At 42.0% G+C, this 16814-nt stretch overlaps 1 protein-coding gene across 4 annotated transcripts in view; it reads left to right on the plus strand.

The window, feature by feature from the left end:
* The window catches only part of Naa25 (N-alpha-acetyltransferase 25, NatB auxiliary subunit), a 52129-nt gene that overhangs the window by 26184 nt on the left and 9131 nt on the right, over positions 1 to 16814 (plus strand). For 3 of the 4 annotated variants that reach the window (XM_048342920.1, XM_048342922.1, XM_048342921.1), the window contains 9 exons: positions 759 to 871; positions 2638 to 2845; positions 4572 to 4661; positions 6044 to 6224; positions 7906 to 8005; positions 11781 to 11932; positions 12380 to 12505; positions 14671 to 14914; positions 15310 to 15433. In XM_048342920.1, the coding sequence (XP_048198877.1) occupies positions 759 to 871; positions 2638 to 2845; positions 4572 to 4661; positions 6044 to 6224; positions 7906 to 8005; positions 11781 to 11932; positions 12380 to 12505; positions 14671 to 14914; positions 15310 to 15433 (1338 nt within the window). Of the gene's footprint in view, positions 1 to 758; positions 872 to 2637; positions 2846 to 4571; positions 4662 to 6043; positions 6225 to 7905; positions 8006 to 11780; positions 11933 to 12379; positions 12506 to 14670; positions 14915 to 15309; positions 15450 to 16814 lie in introns of all 4 variants that reach the window. The other variant, XM_048342923.1, reaches the window with a different exon arrangement.

Raw genomic sequence — 16814 nt, forward strand, 5'->3', positions numbered from 1 at the left:
TAATCCTCATATCTCAGCCTCCTGAATATCTAGGGTTACAGATGTAAGTGACTGGAGCCTGGCTTCCCTGAGCTTTTTTTTTTTTTTTTTTTTTTTTGCCAGTCTTGGGGCTTGGACTCAGAGCCTGAGCACTGTCCCTGGCTTCTTTTTGCTCAAACCTAGCATTCTACCTCTTGAGCCACAGCACCACTTCTGAGTTTTTCTGTTTATGTGATGCTGAGGAATCGAACCCAGGGCTTCATGCATGCTAGGCAAGCACTCTACCACCAAGCTACATTCCTAGCCCCCGCTGAGCTTTTTATTTTTTATTTTGTCAGTCATGGGACTTGAACTGAATCCCTAGGCACTGTCCCTGAACTCTTTCTTGTCTCAAGGCTAGTACTCTACCACTTTGAGCCACAGCACCACTTTGAGTTTTCTGGTGGTTAATTGGAGATAAGAGTCTCATGGACTTTTCTGCCTGAGCTGACTTTGAACCACAATCCTCAGGTATCAGCCCCCTGAATAGCTAGGATTGTAGACATGAGCCACCAGTGCAGTCTACCACATTGAGGCACAGCTCTACTTCTAGTTTTTTTGGAAATTGGGGTTAAAGAGTCTCAGGGACTTTACTGCCTTTGCTGGCTTTGAACCACAACTATAGGTGTGAGCCACAAGCCCTCAGCAAAATAAATGTTGAAAATTAAACTCACTTGATTTAGAAATTGCTAAAGCCTATGGATAATTTAGTGACTTTCTTTTCCTTCTCTCCCTTTTAGGAGACCCAGAAGAATTGATGTTCCAGTATTTTAAAATGTTTGGAGATAAACCATGTTGTTTTACAGACCTTAAAGTGTTTGTTGACTTGTTGCCAGCTGCACAGTGTACAAAAGTAAGTACCTTTCAGAATTCTTTTGATCAAAAGTCGGTCAAGGGGCTGGGAATATGGCCTAGTGGCAAGAGTGCTTGCCTCATATGCATGAAGCCCTGGGTTTGATTCCTCAGTACCACATGTATAGAAAAAGCCAGAGGTGGCGCTGTAACTCAAGTGGCAGAGTGCTAGCCTTGAGCAAAAAGAAACCATGGACAGTGCTTAGACCCTGAGTTCAAGCTCCTACACTGGCAAAAAAAAAAAAAGAAAAAGAAAAAGTCAAGTATTTGGGATTCCTTTCTATAATGTGTGGGAACAGCAACCATGAGGTACGTGGTGACTGCGCTAGCAAGCTTAAGTGCTCCTGAATGCTATCATATCAAAGGCACAGTTTCTCATCAAGGCAAATTACAATGGGGATGAACATCAGTTAGGTGATTGGAGTCTTTTTTAAAAAATCACTCTTTTTCTCATGGTATTGTGGATTAAGCTCAGGGCTTTGTGCTTGCTAGGCTGGCTCTCTACCACTTGAGCCACATTCCCATCTATCTCTGGGGTCTGTGCTTACCTTGGTTCTGCCACTTGAGACTTACCCCCATTATGTTGTTTCATTCTGAGATAACAAGATTTTCATGTTAGTTGGAGGCATGGCTCAAGTGCCAGCAGCAAGCAAAAAAGCAGAGCAGTACCTGAGCTCAGGACCTGTAACCCCCAACAAATTTATTTGTAAATCACTGGGCATAATGATTCAACAGGAGTAATTCTAGCTATTCAGGAGGCTGAGATAAGGAGGATGGAGGTTAGAAGCCAGCTTGAACAGAAAGTTCTAGAAATCTCACCTCAACCACTAAAAGCTGGGTGTGTTGGTATATGAATGTTCTCTCTGAACGGGGGGAAGTATAAATGGGGAGATTTAGTCTAGGCCAACCTGGGCAAAAATTGAGACCTTATTCAAAAAAGAATGCAAGCAAAAGGGCTCAAGGCATGGCTTGTGTGGTAGAGTGCTACCTGTACAAAGCTATCCCCAAAAGAATTTATTGTAAATGCAATTTATAGTGTGTGTCTGCACAGTCCTGGGACTTGACTCAGAGCTTGGACACTCTCTCTGAGCTTTTGTGCTCAAGGATAGTGTTCTACCACTTGAGCTAGAGCTCTACTTCTGGCTTTTTTGGGTGCTTATTTGGAGTCTCATGGACTTTCCTGCCTGAGCTGGATCTGAACTGAGATGCCTAGATCTCGCCTCCTGAGTTGCTAAGATTACAAGCATGAGCTCTTCCTAATGTTATCTTTTCATTGTTGTAGTATATATGTTAAATTGTCACAACTTATGAAACATTTTTGTGATACTTTTTTTTTTCTCAGTCCTGGGGCTTGAACTCAGGGCCTGGGCACTGTTCCTGAGCTTCTTTTTGCTCCAGGTTAGCAAGCCATTTATACCTTTTTCTGCTTATATGGTACAGAGGAATCAACCCAGGGCTTCATGCATGCTAGGCAAGCACTCTACCACAAAGCCATAGTCCCAGCCCTTTTTGATTTCTTAAGGCCTTTAATAAGAGTATGAGTAGTAGTTTTCACCAGCAGTGAAGGAATGTGCTAGTTTCACCTGAGTCACAGCATTGTATGTTTTACTTGACATCTTTATAAGCTGTTGGTAGATGGAAAATGGTATATTAAAATTGGATTTTTTTGTTTGTTTCTGTTCCTGATGTCTTTCTAGACCATTTCTATTTGTGGAGTTATGTTTTGAGACATGTATTACTTTTTTTTTGTTTGTTTCCATCTCACAGTTCATTAATCAGTTACTTGGAGTTGTTCCTTTGTCGACACCCACGGAGGATAAGCTTGCACTGCCTGCTGACATCCGAGCTTTGCAGCAACATTTGTGTGTGGTGCAACTGACAAGGTTACTCGGCTTGTACCACACCATGGATAAAAATCAGAAATTGAGTGTGGTCAGAGAACTGATGCTAAGGTACCAGCATGGACTAGAATTTGGTGAGTAACCTTGTGCAACATGCAGCAGTTCTCACTCACCTGACCTGTTCATGCTCTGAAGTCAGCCGTTAGGGCATCCATAGCCATATGTTTCATTGAGCAGATTTTACTGGGTGGGGATGCCATCTAACCCTGGAGTTTAAGATCATTATAGTTGGCTTCCAGCTCTCTATACTCTTCCTGCTATATGCAGCTTATATGCATTGCACAGTTGATGATGATTGTTATAGTCTGGGGGAGATAGGCTTTAATATTCTCTTTATAGTTAAGCAAAGGAATATTATATATTGTAAATAAAGTATCTGATTTGGATAAATGATCCTCACATTTGCCTAGATCTGACTAGATATATGTGTAGAAATATAAATTGAGCAGTTGTCAGTATTTTTCTTTTTTCTTTTTTTTTTTTTTTGGCCAGTCCTGGGCCTTGGACTCAGGGCCTGAGCACTGTCCCTGGCTTCTTCCCGCTCAAAGCTAGCACTCTGCCACTTGAGCCACAGCACCGCTTCTGGCTGTTTTCTGTATATGTGGTGCTGGGGAATCGAACCTAGGGCCTCGTGTATCCGAGGCAGGCACTCTTGCCACTAGGCTATATCCCCAGCCCAGTATTTTTCTAATGACATTACAAAAATTAGATGAGCTAGGCAGCAATGGTTTACACCTGTAATCCTAGCTACTCGGGAAGCTGAGATTTGAGGATCGTGGTTCAAAGCCAGCACAGGCAAGAAAGTTTGTGAGACTCTTATGTCCAGTAAACTGCTCAGAAAAGGCTGGAAGTGGCACTGTGGCTTAAGTGGTAGAGTGCTAGCCTTGAGCACAGAGGCTCAGGGAGAGAACCCAGGCCCTGAGATCAAGCCCCAGGACTGCCCCCCCCCAAAAAAAAAAATTAGATGAAGTAAGATGTATGATATTAATATATTTATTTATACATGGGCCTTGGTTTTTTACCTAAAATCTCTTGAAACTTTCACATTGGGACCAGGCTAAATTTGGTACTGTCTGTGCTCCAGAACTCTTTCTGGTCTAGCTGAGTGTAATCTAATCTTTTGATTCATGACCTAGGGTTTGTAGTACTAGAAATTGAATCCAGAGCAAACTTCACCACATAATTACTTTCCTTGCCCTCATGTCTTGTACTTTTCTTTTGGTACTCAGCCTGTTTTTATTTTATTTTCCCTTTTCTCTTCTCTTCTGTCACATCCCTTCTTTTAAAAACACTTGAGTGGGGGCTGGGGATATGGCCTAGTGGCAAGAGTTCTTGCCTCGTGTACATGAGGCCCTGGGTTCGATTCCTCAGCACCACATATACAGAAAATGGCCAGAAGTGGCGCTGTGGCTCAAGTGGCAGAGTGCTAGCCTTGAGCAAAAAGAAGCCAGGGACAGTGCTCAGGCCCTGAGTTCATGGCCTAGGACTGGCCAAAAAAAAACAAAACACTTGAGTGGGGCACTGGTAGCTCACACCTGTAATCTTAGCTACTCTGGAGGTTGAGATTTGAGGATCAAGGTTTGAAGCTTGGGCAGGCATGTGCTTGAGACTTGTACCTCTATTTAACCACCAAAAAGCACAGAAGTGGAACTGTGGTTCATGTGGTAGAGTGCAAAACAGCTCCAGGATTGGGCCCCACCCACCCCCAAAAAAAAAGAAGAAAAAAAGGAACCAAAAACCATCCTCTGGGCAGCAATGAATGACCAAATGTTAATTATTATTTTCTTTAATCCCTCAAAGGAAAATCCTGTTTGAAAACAGAATTGCAATTTTCTGACTATTACTGTCTCCTTGCTGTCCACATACTCATTGATGTTTGGAGAGAAACAGGTGAGTCTCAGTGATTTTAGTGTTACTTTGGTTTTTGTCCTTTGGATTGAACTATTTGCACTATGCTTTGCCAACTGTTACATCATCACCTTTAGTTTTGTCCTGGGGCTGGATATTCTCCCTGGGCTTTTGTGCACAAGGCCCTACCACTTGGAGCCACAGCTCCCTTTCTGGATTCTTGGTAGTTAGGAATCTCATCAACTTTCCTGCTCCAACTGGCTTTGAACAGTGATCTTTAGGGTTTTTTTGTTGTTGTTGTTTTTTTGCCAGTCCTGGGCTTGGACTCAGGGCCTGAGCACTGTCCCTGGCTTCTTTTTTTTGCTCAAGGCTAGCACTCTGCCACTTGAGCCACAGCGCCACTTCTGGCCGTTTTCCGTATATGTGGTGCTTGGGAATCGAACCCAGGGCTTCATGTATATGAGGCAAGCACTCTTGCCACTAGGCCATATTCCCAGCCTGAACGGTGATCTTTAGATCAGCCTCCTGAGTCAGCCTCCTGAGTAGCTGGGATTACAGGTATGAGCCACCAACAGCCAGTTCTAATTCCTTGTTTTTAGTGACTGTAAGTACTACATTCTTGCTGTAGAATGTAATTTGTGAACGGCTTCATGTTTTTAGGTCTTTCTTGTACTTTTCAGTGGCTCTAATAGCGGAACTGATAGCTAAATTTATCTTGCTCCCTATAATCAGGATGATTTTATTTTACTTATTTATTTTTGCCGGTCCTGGGCCTTAAACTTAGGGTCTGGGCTTTTTCATTCTAGGTTAGTACTCTTGCACTTGAGCCACAGCTCCACTTCTGGCTTTTTGGTGGTTAATTGGAGAAAGAGTTTCACAGACTTTCCTGTCCCGGCTGGCTTCAAACCACATTCCTTAGACTTCAGCCTCTTGAGTAGCTAATTGTAGGCTTGAGCCACCAGTGCCCAGCAACTCTGGTTTTTTTTTGTTTTTGTTTTTGTTTGTTTGTTTGTTTTGCCAACCCTGGGGCTTGAACTCAGGGCCTAAGCACTATCCCTGGCTTCTTTTTGCTTAAGGTTAGCACTCTACTACTTGAGCCACAGCACCACTTCTAGCTTTTTCTATATATGTGGTGCTGGCTTCATGTATGTGAGGCAAACATTCTACTCCTAGGCCATATTCCCAGCCCCACTCTGTTTTTTTTTGTTGAGATGGTATTGAAGAATTTGCCTAATGATTGAAGGACTATTTAAGGAATTTTCCTATTTCAGTTTATAGGTTTATAACTAAAGTTGATTATTTGCTATATAAAGTTATTCACGGGATAGTTAAGGGAGATGGTGGTATCAAAGGGTTTTTATTTATTTGTTTTGAGAAATTCTTTGCTGTCATGATTAGTGGGTAATGATCTACTCTGGTTTTAGGTGATGAGACTGCGGTGTGGCAGGCCCTGACTTTGCTGGAAGAAGGGTTAGCCCACAGCCCTTCCAACGCTCAGTTCAAATTGCTGCTTGTTCGAATCTACTGTATGCTGGGTGCATTTGAACCGGTGGTGGATCTTTACTCCAGCCTCGATGCTAAACATATCCAGCATGACACCATTGGGTTGGTAGTATATACTCTGAGTAATGAGCAGCCAGCCAACTCAGGAAGGCAGTGTAGGATTCTTTTCGATTTTAGCAGTACAACTGTTCATGATGTTAATTTAATACCTACTATGACTCATTGCAAATCATAAAGTTTCTGTCACTGATGATTCTATGATAATTTAAAAATTTGCATTTATTAAATGGTCAGGTTTTCCCCCAGGGACAGCATCTACCTACATGCAGTTTCTTTTTTTGCCAGTCCTGGGCCTTTGACTCAGGGCCTGAGCACTGTCCCTGGCTTCTCTTTGTTCAAGGCTAACACTCTGCCACTTGAGCCACAGCACCACTCTGGCTGTTTTCTATATATGTGGTGCTGGGGAATCGAACCCAGGGCTTTCACGTATATGAGGCAAGCACTCTTGTCACTAGGCCATATTCCCAGCCCCATGCAGTTTCTTCTTGATGCTAGTGATTGAGCCCAGGGCCTTGGCATGCTACATGTACTGACACGCTGTATCTTCTCCACCCCCCTACTATCCCCCATCCCCCCATCCTGGGGCTTAAATTCTGAGCCTGGGTGCTGTCCCTGGTGGCTTCTTTTTGCTTAAGGCTAGCTAGCACTGTGCCACTTGAGCCACAGCGCCACTTCTGGCCTTTTCTAAGTATGTGGTGCTGAGGAATCGAATCCACGGCTTCATGCATGCTAGTAAGCACTCTACTGCTAAGCCACATTCCCAGCCCAGGCACTCTATTAGTTGAACTATGTTGCCAGCCTTGTTTGCTTGAGTAGTGTTTAATTTTTGCTTGGGTTTTCCTGGACCATGATTTTTCCTATTTATGCTTCACAAGTAGCTAGGGTAGCTGGAATGACAGGTATGCACCACTGTATGTAGCTTTTTTGATTTTGATGAAGTCCTTTAACCATATGTTGTTGACCTCAGCCTCCTGAGTAGCCAGGACTATATACTTGAGAGCCACTATACCCAGCAGCACATCATTTTGAAGTCTTCTTTGTCATTGAGATTGAGACACGTGCGTCATTATCCTGATCCTTTTGTGTGTGTGTTATACATACATATTTATGTCACACACATAATATATACCTATTGAGACATCCTTTCGAATTTGGGTTTTGGGTATTTATTAATCTTTGAGGTCATTTTCTGTCCAATGTGGTGATGTTTAAGAAGCCAGGTACCCCTGGCTCATGCCTATAACTTCTAGCTACTCAAAAGGCTGAGATCTGATGATCGCAGTTCAGAGCCAGTCTGAGCAGAAAAGTTCCTGTGAGACTCTTACCTCCAGTTAACCACTCAAAAAGCAGAAATGGGGCTTTGGATCAAAAGTGGTAGAGTGCTAGCATTGAGCAAAAAGAGCTCAGGAACAGTGCTCAGGCCCTGAGTTCAAGCCCTACAACCAACCAAAAAAAAAGATAGCATTATGTTTTCTTACAAGTTTTGTGTTCTGTTCATCGTTGAGGAAAAGAAAGCATGACATAGAACTTTAGGTTTCCCATAAAACCAAATGAGTTTTTATTTATTTTTTCTTTTTTTCTGTGTATTAGATTATTTCGGTTGGGTAGAAGGTTTCTTAATTTGTTCTATACCTTGCCATAGTAATTTGAAGCACAGTATTTGCTACCAAAGTTAGTAAGTATAATGTGTTTTTGTTTTTTGTTTACTTTTCTTCCAACCTAGTTATCTTTTGACCCGGTACGCTGCATCACTAGGTCAGTACGCTGCTGCCTCCCAGTCCTGTAACTTCGCACTCAGGTTTTTCCACTCCAACCAGAAAGATGTAAGTGAAAAGCCATTTCTATTACTGACTGGTTCACAGTTCACCACCTTGTGTCCCAAGGGCACTTGCTGTGCTCCCTGCTATAGTACTTGCAGGTGTCCTTTGACTAAGTCCCTCAGGAAGAGGTAGACTTAGTTATGTATGTTGAAACGTGGATGTGTTCAATGGAGACCTTGGAAAGTCGCACTGAAAAGGGATGTTTAACAGACTAAGAAGTGTGTCTGTCACCTCTCATCTGTCTTTGAGACTGTAAAAGCCTCTTTCTAATGCTATAGTGTAGCCCATAAGCTTGTTGCTTGGGATGCCATGAAATGGTCTGCTAGTGCCCGTTTCCTGTTACTTTTAACTTGTGAAGTTTACTGTGCTCTGTGCCAGTGGAACTAGAAGTAATTTTTTTAGGATTATGAAGTTGATTATTTGAAGGATATTTGAGGAAACTTTGGTCAATTGTATTTTGTATGTAGCAATAAATGAGAGCTTCTTTGTGCCCTAATTACAGGATAGGACTTACACTGTAAGTTTTTCTGCAAACTAACTTGGGCTCTAAGTTGGGTTAAGCTGAGGGTTTGGGGGGAAACTAATATGCTGCCAGTCAACTACCCTTGGCAAAACTACACAAGAAGCAGTGTAGAGAGAAGGCATGTCTTCAGTAAGGTCACTGTCAACTTGGTTCTCACATCTGCCTGGAATTTGGCAGTGCTAGATATCCACTCATAGCTTTCCATTCTTACAGTCTCTGCAAGTGAGGAAGTTACCTTCTAGAGATCCTCTTGGAAACATTCTTGGGTTTCTAAAAACCGTTTATAACTATAAATACTATGACTGTCTTACCTACCATCTGGTTCTTCAGTGGAGTGTATTAAATAGAAGGCAGCGCAGAAGCATTTCTAAATTTGTTGTTCCTGGTTTGTGGCAAAGGATTGCTTGAGGGATGCAGGAGACAGGGTCTCTTGGGCCCTTGGTTGTGTTTGTCCTCTTCCCTGTTACCCGGTGACTAATACCTGATTCGACACAGCTTCTGTTTAGGGAGACAGTGAAGTGAATATCAGCCCCTGAGCACAAGACTCAGCCTCGAAGCCAGACGGCATCCCATTTGACATCGGTCTATAAAATCTCTTCATGTGGGTGGGAAGTTGAGTCTTGAGTTTTCACTTCTTTCAAAAAAATTATTTTTGTATTATTATTAATTAATTAATTTCTTTTGTTGGTCATGGGGCTTGAACTCTGGTCCTGGGCACTGTCCCTGAGCTCTTCAGATCAAGGCTAGTGCTGTACCATTGAGCCACAGCGCCACTTCCTGTATTCTGGTAGTTAATTGGAGATAAAAGTCTCACGGACTTTCCTGCCTGGACTGGCTTTGAACCGCAGTCCTCACATCTCAGCCTCCTGAGTAGCTAGGATTATAGGCATGAGCCACCAGCACTGGGCCTAAGTTTTCACTTCTGTCCAGCATCTATGCTTATCCTCTTAGGTTTTCAAAGAATTTCATTTGTTGAAAATTGAAAGAAGTGATTTAATCAAATCTAATGATTCTGGCTTTCATTCTGCATTTATGAGGAAGAGGTTAAAAATACATTTGATTTACTTGTGTGATGTGTGCGTGCTAGTATTGGGATTGAACTCAGTGCCTTGAGCTCTTGCTAGTTTTTTGATGTTTTTGCTTATGGTTGGTACTCTATTACTTGAGTCATGCTTCCACTTCCAGCTGACATAGAGTGGAGGATGTGTCTGCTTGGGCCAATCCTCCCACCTCAGCCTCCTGAGTAGCTAGGATTACAGGTGTGAGCCTCTGATGCCTCCTTGTTCAATGGTAGGTTTTCCTATCTCCAAATAATGACTTAAATGTTTGTACTTAAAAAAAAATCTTTAGGTATTCATAAAAGTTATTGTTTAGGGTCTGATGTCCATGTATTTTGCTACTTTTTAGCATAACCAGGGTTCATTTCAGGACTTTCTCCGGGATCTAAGTAGCCTCATCAGTAAATAAATGAGTTGTAGGTACCGACACCACACTCCACTTGAAAGTCTTTGCAGTACCTGTGGCTTCTGGGTTTGCCTGCAGTTCCCGAGGTGGCCAACCTCTCCTATAGCGGCACTGCCCCAATTCTGTGTCTAGCTCTGCAGCAGTACTTTGTTGCAGTGTTTAAGGAGGACTATCTAAATAAGACTGGTAGAGAATGACACTGCTTTGTCTTTTTTAAAACAAATTGATTTTTTTTCTAATGTGGTGTTTCATGAACCACTCAAAACTGCCCCTGCTTGTGAAGGATGGGTTTTCCCCTTGAATCATAGCATATTTTGGAGCTGGCGTTTATAAATATGCTTGGAATTACAAAATTATATATCTGTCTTGATTACCCAATCAAATATTCCAGTTTTTCAAGCTGTAACTCCCTGTTGCAAGAGCTGATAAAAAAGCTTGCTCTGTTTTCTAAGCCCAGGGGCTGTAGGATAGATACATGTCACTAATGTACTGGCCTCCGCTTGATGGGGCATAGTACTGTCCTCCATCAAGCTAGAAGGTACGGTTGAGCTTTTTGCAGATAGTCCTTCTTTAAACATACAGGATCACAAGTAATCTTTGTAATTTTCTTGTGTCCGTCCGTCTTTAATTTCTCCAGATACTGCAGGCAAACAGCTCGCCGAGGTGTCCCATGGGGGTTTAAAAGCCGCATCGAATGCAGTTGAATTAGCGCCCGTGGCGCAATCCCGCGGCCTGAAATGAACCCTGCGAGGCTGTGTATCAGAGGGTATGTTGTTGACTATTGGCCTATTTTCCTATTGGGCAAATTACGCAGACGTAATAGAGATGGGGGCAGAGTTGACAAACTGAGGCTTTGCAAAACACTAGCTTTTCTAGAGAAGATCTTCATTGGGGGAAAATACCAGTTTTGAGTAACATCTTTCCTTGGCCAAAAAGGTGACCACTGTCTTCTGATCCTGATGGTATAGGTCCATATCCTGTGTAGCTAGGATTATCTGTATTTTAGGTATTCTTCCCTGAGAGTGTTCTTCCCTGAGCATGCCTTTGATGTCGCCAGGATTCCCATTGACATTTCTTTATCTTACCTCTGTTCTGTACCATTTCATATGTATCCATGTCTTAATCTAGAATTAAAATACATGTGGTGAGTGTTCCTTTCGCTTGGAAATCTCTAGCAGAGATCTTGGGTAGTCTGGATGCATAGAAAGTTGGTTGTGGAAGGAAGTCTTTGTTAAAACAGATTCTGACATGGGTTTTTATGAGTCTTTGTTTGGTGTCATCTATTCTGATAGAATGCAAATCTGCCCTGTGTGTCTGGTGCAGTGTTTAGAAAGAAACAACCAAAGATCAGCCTGTCTTTTTCTGAAGGAAATTAGTTTTCACTTCAAGTGGGGTATGGCTATATTATTCTGGCATCCTTGGACTCTTTGTATAAAATGTAGATTATTGTGATGCAGACAGATAAGGAGTAAATCCCTTCCAGAATGGCTCAGTGGTCCTTTTGACTGACATGGTCAGTCCTGCTGCTTTGGGAGGCAGGACTGCCCAGAATCTGCGAGGTGGTAGTTATACCTACCATCAGGCCACTGCGATTAGGAATACTAGGAGAAGGGACAGATACAGGAAGGAATAAAAGTACTATTTTTAAAAGCTTTATGACCAAGGCCTTTAAAGATAAAATTTAAAGCCTAATTTTAGCTTGTTGTATTTTTGCTGACCAAAAAATACACGCTTTGCTCACATTGTCTGACTGTAAAATATTTACACCAAGGTGATGTCTTTCCTTCTTAGACCTCAGAATATATCATTCAAGCTTACAAATATGGTGCATTTGAGAAGATCCCAGAGTTTATCGCTTTTAGGAACAGGCTGAATAATTCTCTTCATTTTGCACAAGTCCGTACTGAACGGATGCTGTTAGACCTTCTACTTGAAGCAAATATGTAAGTATTTCATAAGGAACTTAGGGTCAAAGGAGCTAAGGGATTAGATCTGGTGCTCCAAACCCTTATGGGAATTTAAATTGAGAAACGATGGGTTGGGGTGAGAGTGTGGAAATGGAACCACAGACTCTTGAGCCTGTTATGGAGAATGGTGGAGCAGCTACATCTCACACAGAAGCTGAATTCTGTAGTCCTCAGGTTCTGGTCCATCTGTACTTTCATCAACAAGCGGGGCTCTCAGGGCTCTCAGTACCTATCTAGTTTGTTTTGGTTGGCCTTCAGGAGTATTTCTCTTGCTATGTTCAATTTTACTTTATGTGAGCCTGACCCCTTAGGGGTGAATCCCTCCTTTCCTCTTTTCCTTCTTGTGTTTGTAATGAAAAAAAGTCCTGGCTAATTTTTCATGCTGCTTTATTATAGAAATAAAACATAAATTCTCTCTTACAGATCAAGCAGCTTAGCAGAAAGTATAAAGTCAATGAATCTTAGGCCAGAAGAAGATGACATTCCATGGGAAGATTTGCGAGACAACAGAGACCTAAATGTTTTTTTTAGCTGGGATCCAAAAGACAGGTAACTGGAACTTAACCTCAGTAATTAGTTTAGAAAGGATCAGGATGGATCTAAGATATACATTAAAAAGTGAATAAAAATCTTCTTTTGATGTAAATGTGACATGTTGTTGGGGTCAGAAAAGTAAAGCCAGAGAAAGAAAATAGGTCTTACCTATATTGGGACTGCGTCCAATCTAAAGGTTAAATGTATTTCACAGCACTGATCAGAATAAATTCCAGATGGATTAAGTAAATAGACTCAGTGGCAATTTTAAGCTACGGCTATTGTTCTTAGAAGTGTGGTTCTGAAATTTGGTAGCTACCTTATTTTATTTGTTTTATTTTGGGGGGATATCAGTACTGGGCTTGAATTTATTGCCTGCGTGCTGTGCCTTTTTTGCTTAAAGCTGGAGCTCTACTGGTGAATACTCTTAATATGTCAATAAAAAGGATATAATTAAGAAACAGCTTGCCTAGAATATATTGAGAAAAAAACAATGGGCATCAAGTCTCTGTTGGGCAGCCCTGGGCAGAAACACTGCTTGTGTATTACAGCATTTTCTCAACTGCAGAAAGGATTATAGCAGGTGTGATGACCCCTCATGGGATGGAGAAAGCAGAGGAACTTGGTGCACAGAATTCTCTAGACTCTTCCTTGCTGATCCTGTGCTGTGACCCACCTTAGCCATAAGAGCAACCCCCAAAAGTGATCTTGAGACTTACAGATCAATGTTTTCAGAATTACCTTGTCTAATCTTTGCATCCCTGTGCATTAATTTTCTTAGACTCTTACTTTCTAGAAGCAGATTTGCTGGAGTAAATGGCATTGGGAATGTCATATCTTGATAGAGATCAGTATGTTTCCTATAAGAAGGCTGTGTAAAAGCTTGCCTCCATGTTGATGCATAATGAAAACAATTTTCTACACAACTTTGTTGGCCATGAGTATTAATCTTATTTGTTTGAAGTAAAACCATTGCTGTATGGTATGTTCCTTAGAGCTTCTTGTTAAATTCTGGGCAATCTGTTTCTCAATTCTTTTTATTGAAATATTAAGAATTCTCACCAGTAGAACTCCAGCTTTGAGCAAAAAAGCTATGGGACAGCACCCAGCAAGTTTTCAGGGATCAGCCAAGGGCCAGTCTTGTCTTGTAAGTAGGTCCTTGCAGAGACAATGGCCTGCTATGTATTGCCTCACTGCTCACTTTTTTTTTTTTTTTTGCCAGTCCTGGGCCTTGGACTCAGAGCCTTAGCACTGTCCCTGGCTTCTTTTTGCTCAAGGCTAGCACTCTGCCACTTGAGCCACAGCGCCACCTCTGGCCATTTTCTGTATATGTGGTGCTGGGGAATTGAACCCAGGGCCTCATGTATATGAGGCAGGCACTCTTGCCACTAAGCCATATCCCCAGCCTCCACTTTTTTTTTTTTTGCCAGTCCTGGTGCTTGAACTCTGGATGTAAGCACTGTCCCTCAGCCTCTTTGTGCTCATGGCTAGCACTCTACCACTTGAGCCACTGTGCCACTTCCAGCTTTTTCTGAGTAGTGTATTGGAGATGAGAGTCTCATGGATTTTTCTGCCTGGGAAGGCTTGGAATCATGATCCTTAGATCCCAGGCTACTGAGTAGCTAGAATTATAGGCGTGAGCCACCAGCATCTACCTTCCCACATATTTTTGTGTGTGCTAATCCTGGGGCTTGATGTCAGAGCCTGAGTGCTGTCCCTGAACTTATTTTTTTGTTCAAAGCAAGTGCTCTACATCTTTAGCCACTGCTACACTTTTGGCTTTTTGGTGGTTCATTGGAGATGAGTCTCACAGACTTTCCTGCCCGGCTGGCTTTGAACCACAATCCTCAGGTCTCAGCCTCCTGAGTAGCAAGGATTATAAGCGTGAGCCACCAATACCTGGCTCATTTGATTTTTTTTTAATCATATAGTATGTATTTTAATCATCAGTGAAAAAAATCTTAGGGGGGGATGACCCATTGGGTAGGTTATCATGCCCATTTTATTGACAGTGCAATAAATGGGGATCAATGGATTCTCTGCTTGTCTAAGATCATTTAGATAGTAAATGAAAATTGAGAGACCATTCAGAGCCATCTTGACTGGTGAAAGTGATATTGAAAGGTTTGAAGGCAACAGGTTGGAATAAAATGGATCGTCTGGGTATGTTTCTGTTGAAGGGATGTTTCTGAAGAACATAAGAGACTTTCCTTGGAAGAAGAGACCCTGTGGTTAAGGATCCGCTCCCTCACATTAAGGCTGATTAGTGGACTTCCCAGCCTCAACCACCCTGTGGAGCCAAAGAACTCAGAGAAAAGTGCTGAGAATGGCGTTTCCTCCAGGATTGATATTCTCCGCTTGCTCCTTCAACAGCTGGAGGTAGCTGTGGAAATGGGAAAGCGATTCATTGAGAAGGAAATTCAGGTATCAGTACATATTTGCCATTTATAGTAGTTATACTCAGACTGTCTTTTAGAAGATAAGACTTTGGTTGATTGAGGTTTTTTTTTGTTTTGTTTTGATTTTTTGTTTTTTTCCTTTGCCAGTCCTGAGGCTTGGACTGAGGGCCTGAGCACTGTCCCTGGCTTCTTTTTGCTCAAGGCTAGCACATTGCCACTTGAGCCACAGTGCCACTTCTGGCCGTTTTCTGTATATGTGGTGCTGGGGAATTGAACCCAGGGCTTCATGTATGGGAGGCAAGCACTCTTGCCACTAGGCCATATTCCCAGGCATGGTTGATTGAATTTTATCTAGTAGTTTATAGTGCCTTACCTTCTTAGTTTGCATGAATTAAATGATAGCATTTTCTCTCATTTCAGTATCCTTTTCTTGGTCCTGTACCCACCAGAATAAATGGATTCTTTAGTTCTGGCTGTTCTCAGTGCCAGATAAGTTCCTTTTATCTTGTTAATGATATTTATGAGCTGGATACCAATGGCTTGGGTAAGTACACACAAATATACATACTTTTTTTTGCCAGTGAAAACCTAGTAAATGAAATAAAATAAGTTTCCACATTTAGAAACAGGTACAATAGATACAAGCTGGAAATTGTTCTGGAAATGTCTGTTAGTGGACAAGAGAGGACATTGACAGGTTTCAAAGCACTGTTCGAAATCCTTTCTGTGTTAAAGTTAGGTGTTAGCTCTAAAAGGAGAAGAACTCCTTGGTATGTTGAAATATTCTTGAGCTTTTACATTAAATTGTATTTAAAAAATGAAACACTATAAACTTTCAAAAAGCAATTTTGTTTCTAAGTTTTCATCTCAATGAGAATCAAAATTATTCCATAGACCAAGTATTTGTGTGTGGGGGAGGGATGGAACTCATGCTGTCCCTGAGCTCTTTCACTCAAGGCTAATGCTCTACTGCTCTGAGCGACAGCACCACCTACGGTTTTCTGGTGGTTAATTGGAGATAAGAGTCTCTTGGAATTGTCAAAGCTGGCTTTGAATCCTGATCCTCAGATTTCAGCCTCCAAAGTAGCTAGGATTATAGGAGTTAGCCATCAGTGCTCAGCTTGTTTTTGTTTGTTTCTTTGCCAGTCCTGGGGCTTGAACTCAGGGCTTGACCACTGCCCTGGCTTCTTTTGCTCAAAACTAGCACCCTACCCTAGAGCCACAGCACCACTTCTGGATTTTCTTTTCTTTTCTTTTCTTTCTTTTTCTTTTTTGCCAGTCCTGGGGCTTGAACTCAGGGCTTGACCACTGCCCTGGCTTCTTTTGCTCAAAACTAGCACCCTACCCTAGAGCCACAGCACCACTTCTGGATTTTCTTTTCTTTTCTTTTCTTTCTTTTTCTTTTTTGCCAGTCCTGGGGCTTGAACTCAGGGCCTCAGCACTGTCCCTGGCTTCTTTTTGCTCAAGGCTAGCACTCTGCAAACTTGAGCCATAGCGCCACTTCTGGCCTTATCTATATATGTGGTGGTGAGGAGTCAAACCCAGGGCTTCATGTATACAAGGCAAGCACTTTACCACTAGGCCATATTCCCAGCCCTTGTTTGTGTTTGTGTTTTTGTTTTTCCTAATTGCATACCATTTGTAGATTCTATAAACCTAATAGGTTCAAAGTACCCCAATCACATGGATTTCAAATCCTACACAATTTTACATACCTCTTTGGCAGAAAGGTCATTAGTTAGTACCTTTCCTTTTCTTCAATTTCTCTTCTTTTCCCTCTTTTTCTGTCCCCACCCCCATCCCCACCCTTAATAATGGAATTTAGATGTTTTGTTCTTAAGAAGGGCATTGCTCATGATTTGTTTGCAGGTTTCCTGCTTTATGTTATTTGAAAATCTGAAAAAGGGCTATTTTTCCCCCCAATT

The sequence above is a fragment of the Perognathus longimembris genome, chromosome 3 (genome assembly GCF_023159225.1).
Source record: "Perognathus longimembris pacificus isolate PPM17 chromosome 3, ASM2315922v1, whole genome shotgun sequence".
Taxonomy (NCBI): domain Eukaryota; kingdom Metazoa; phylum Chordata; class Mammalia; order Rodentia; family Heteromyidae; genus Perognathus; species Perognathus longimembris.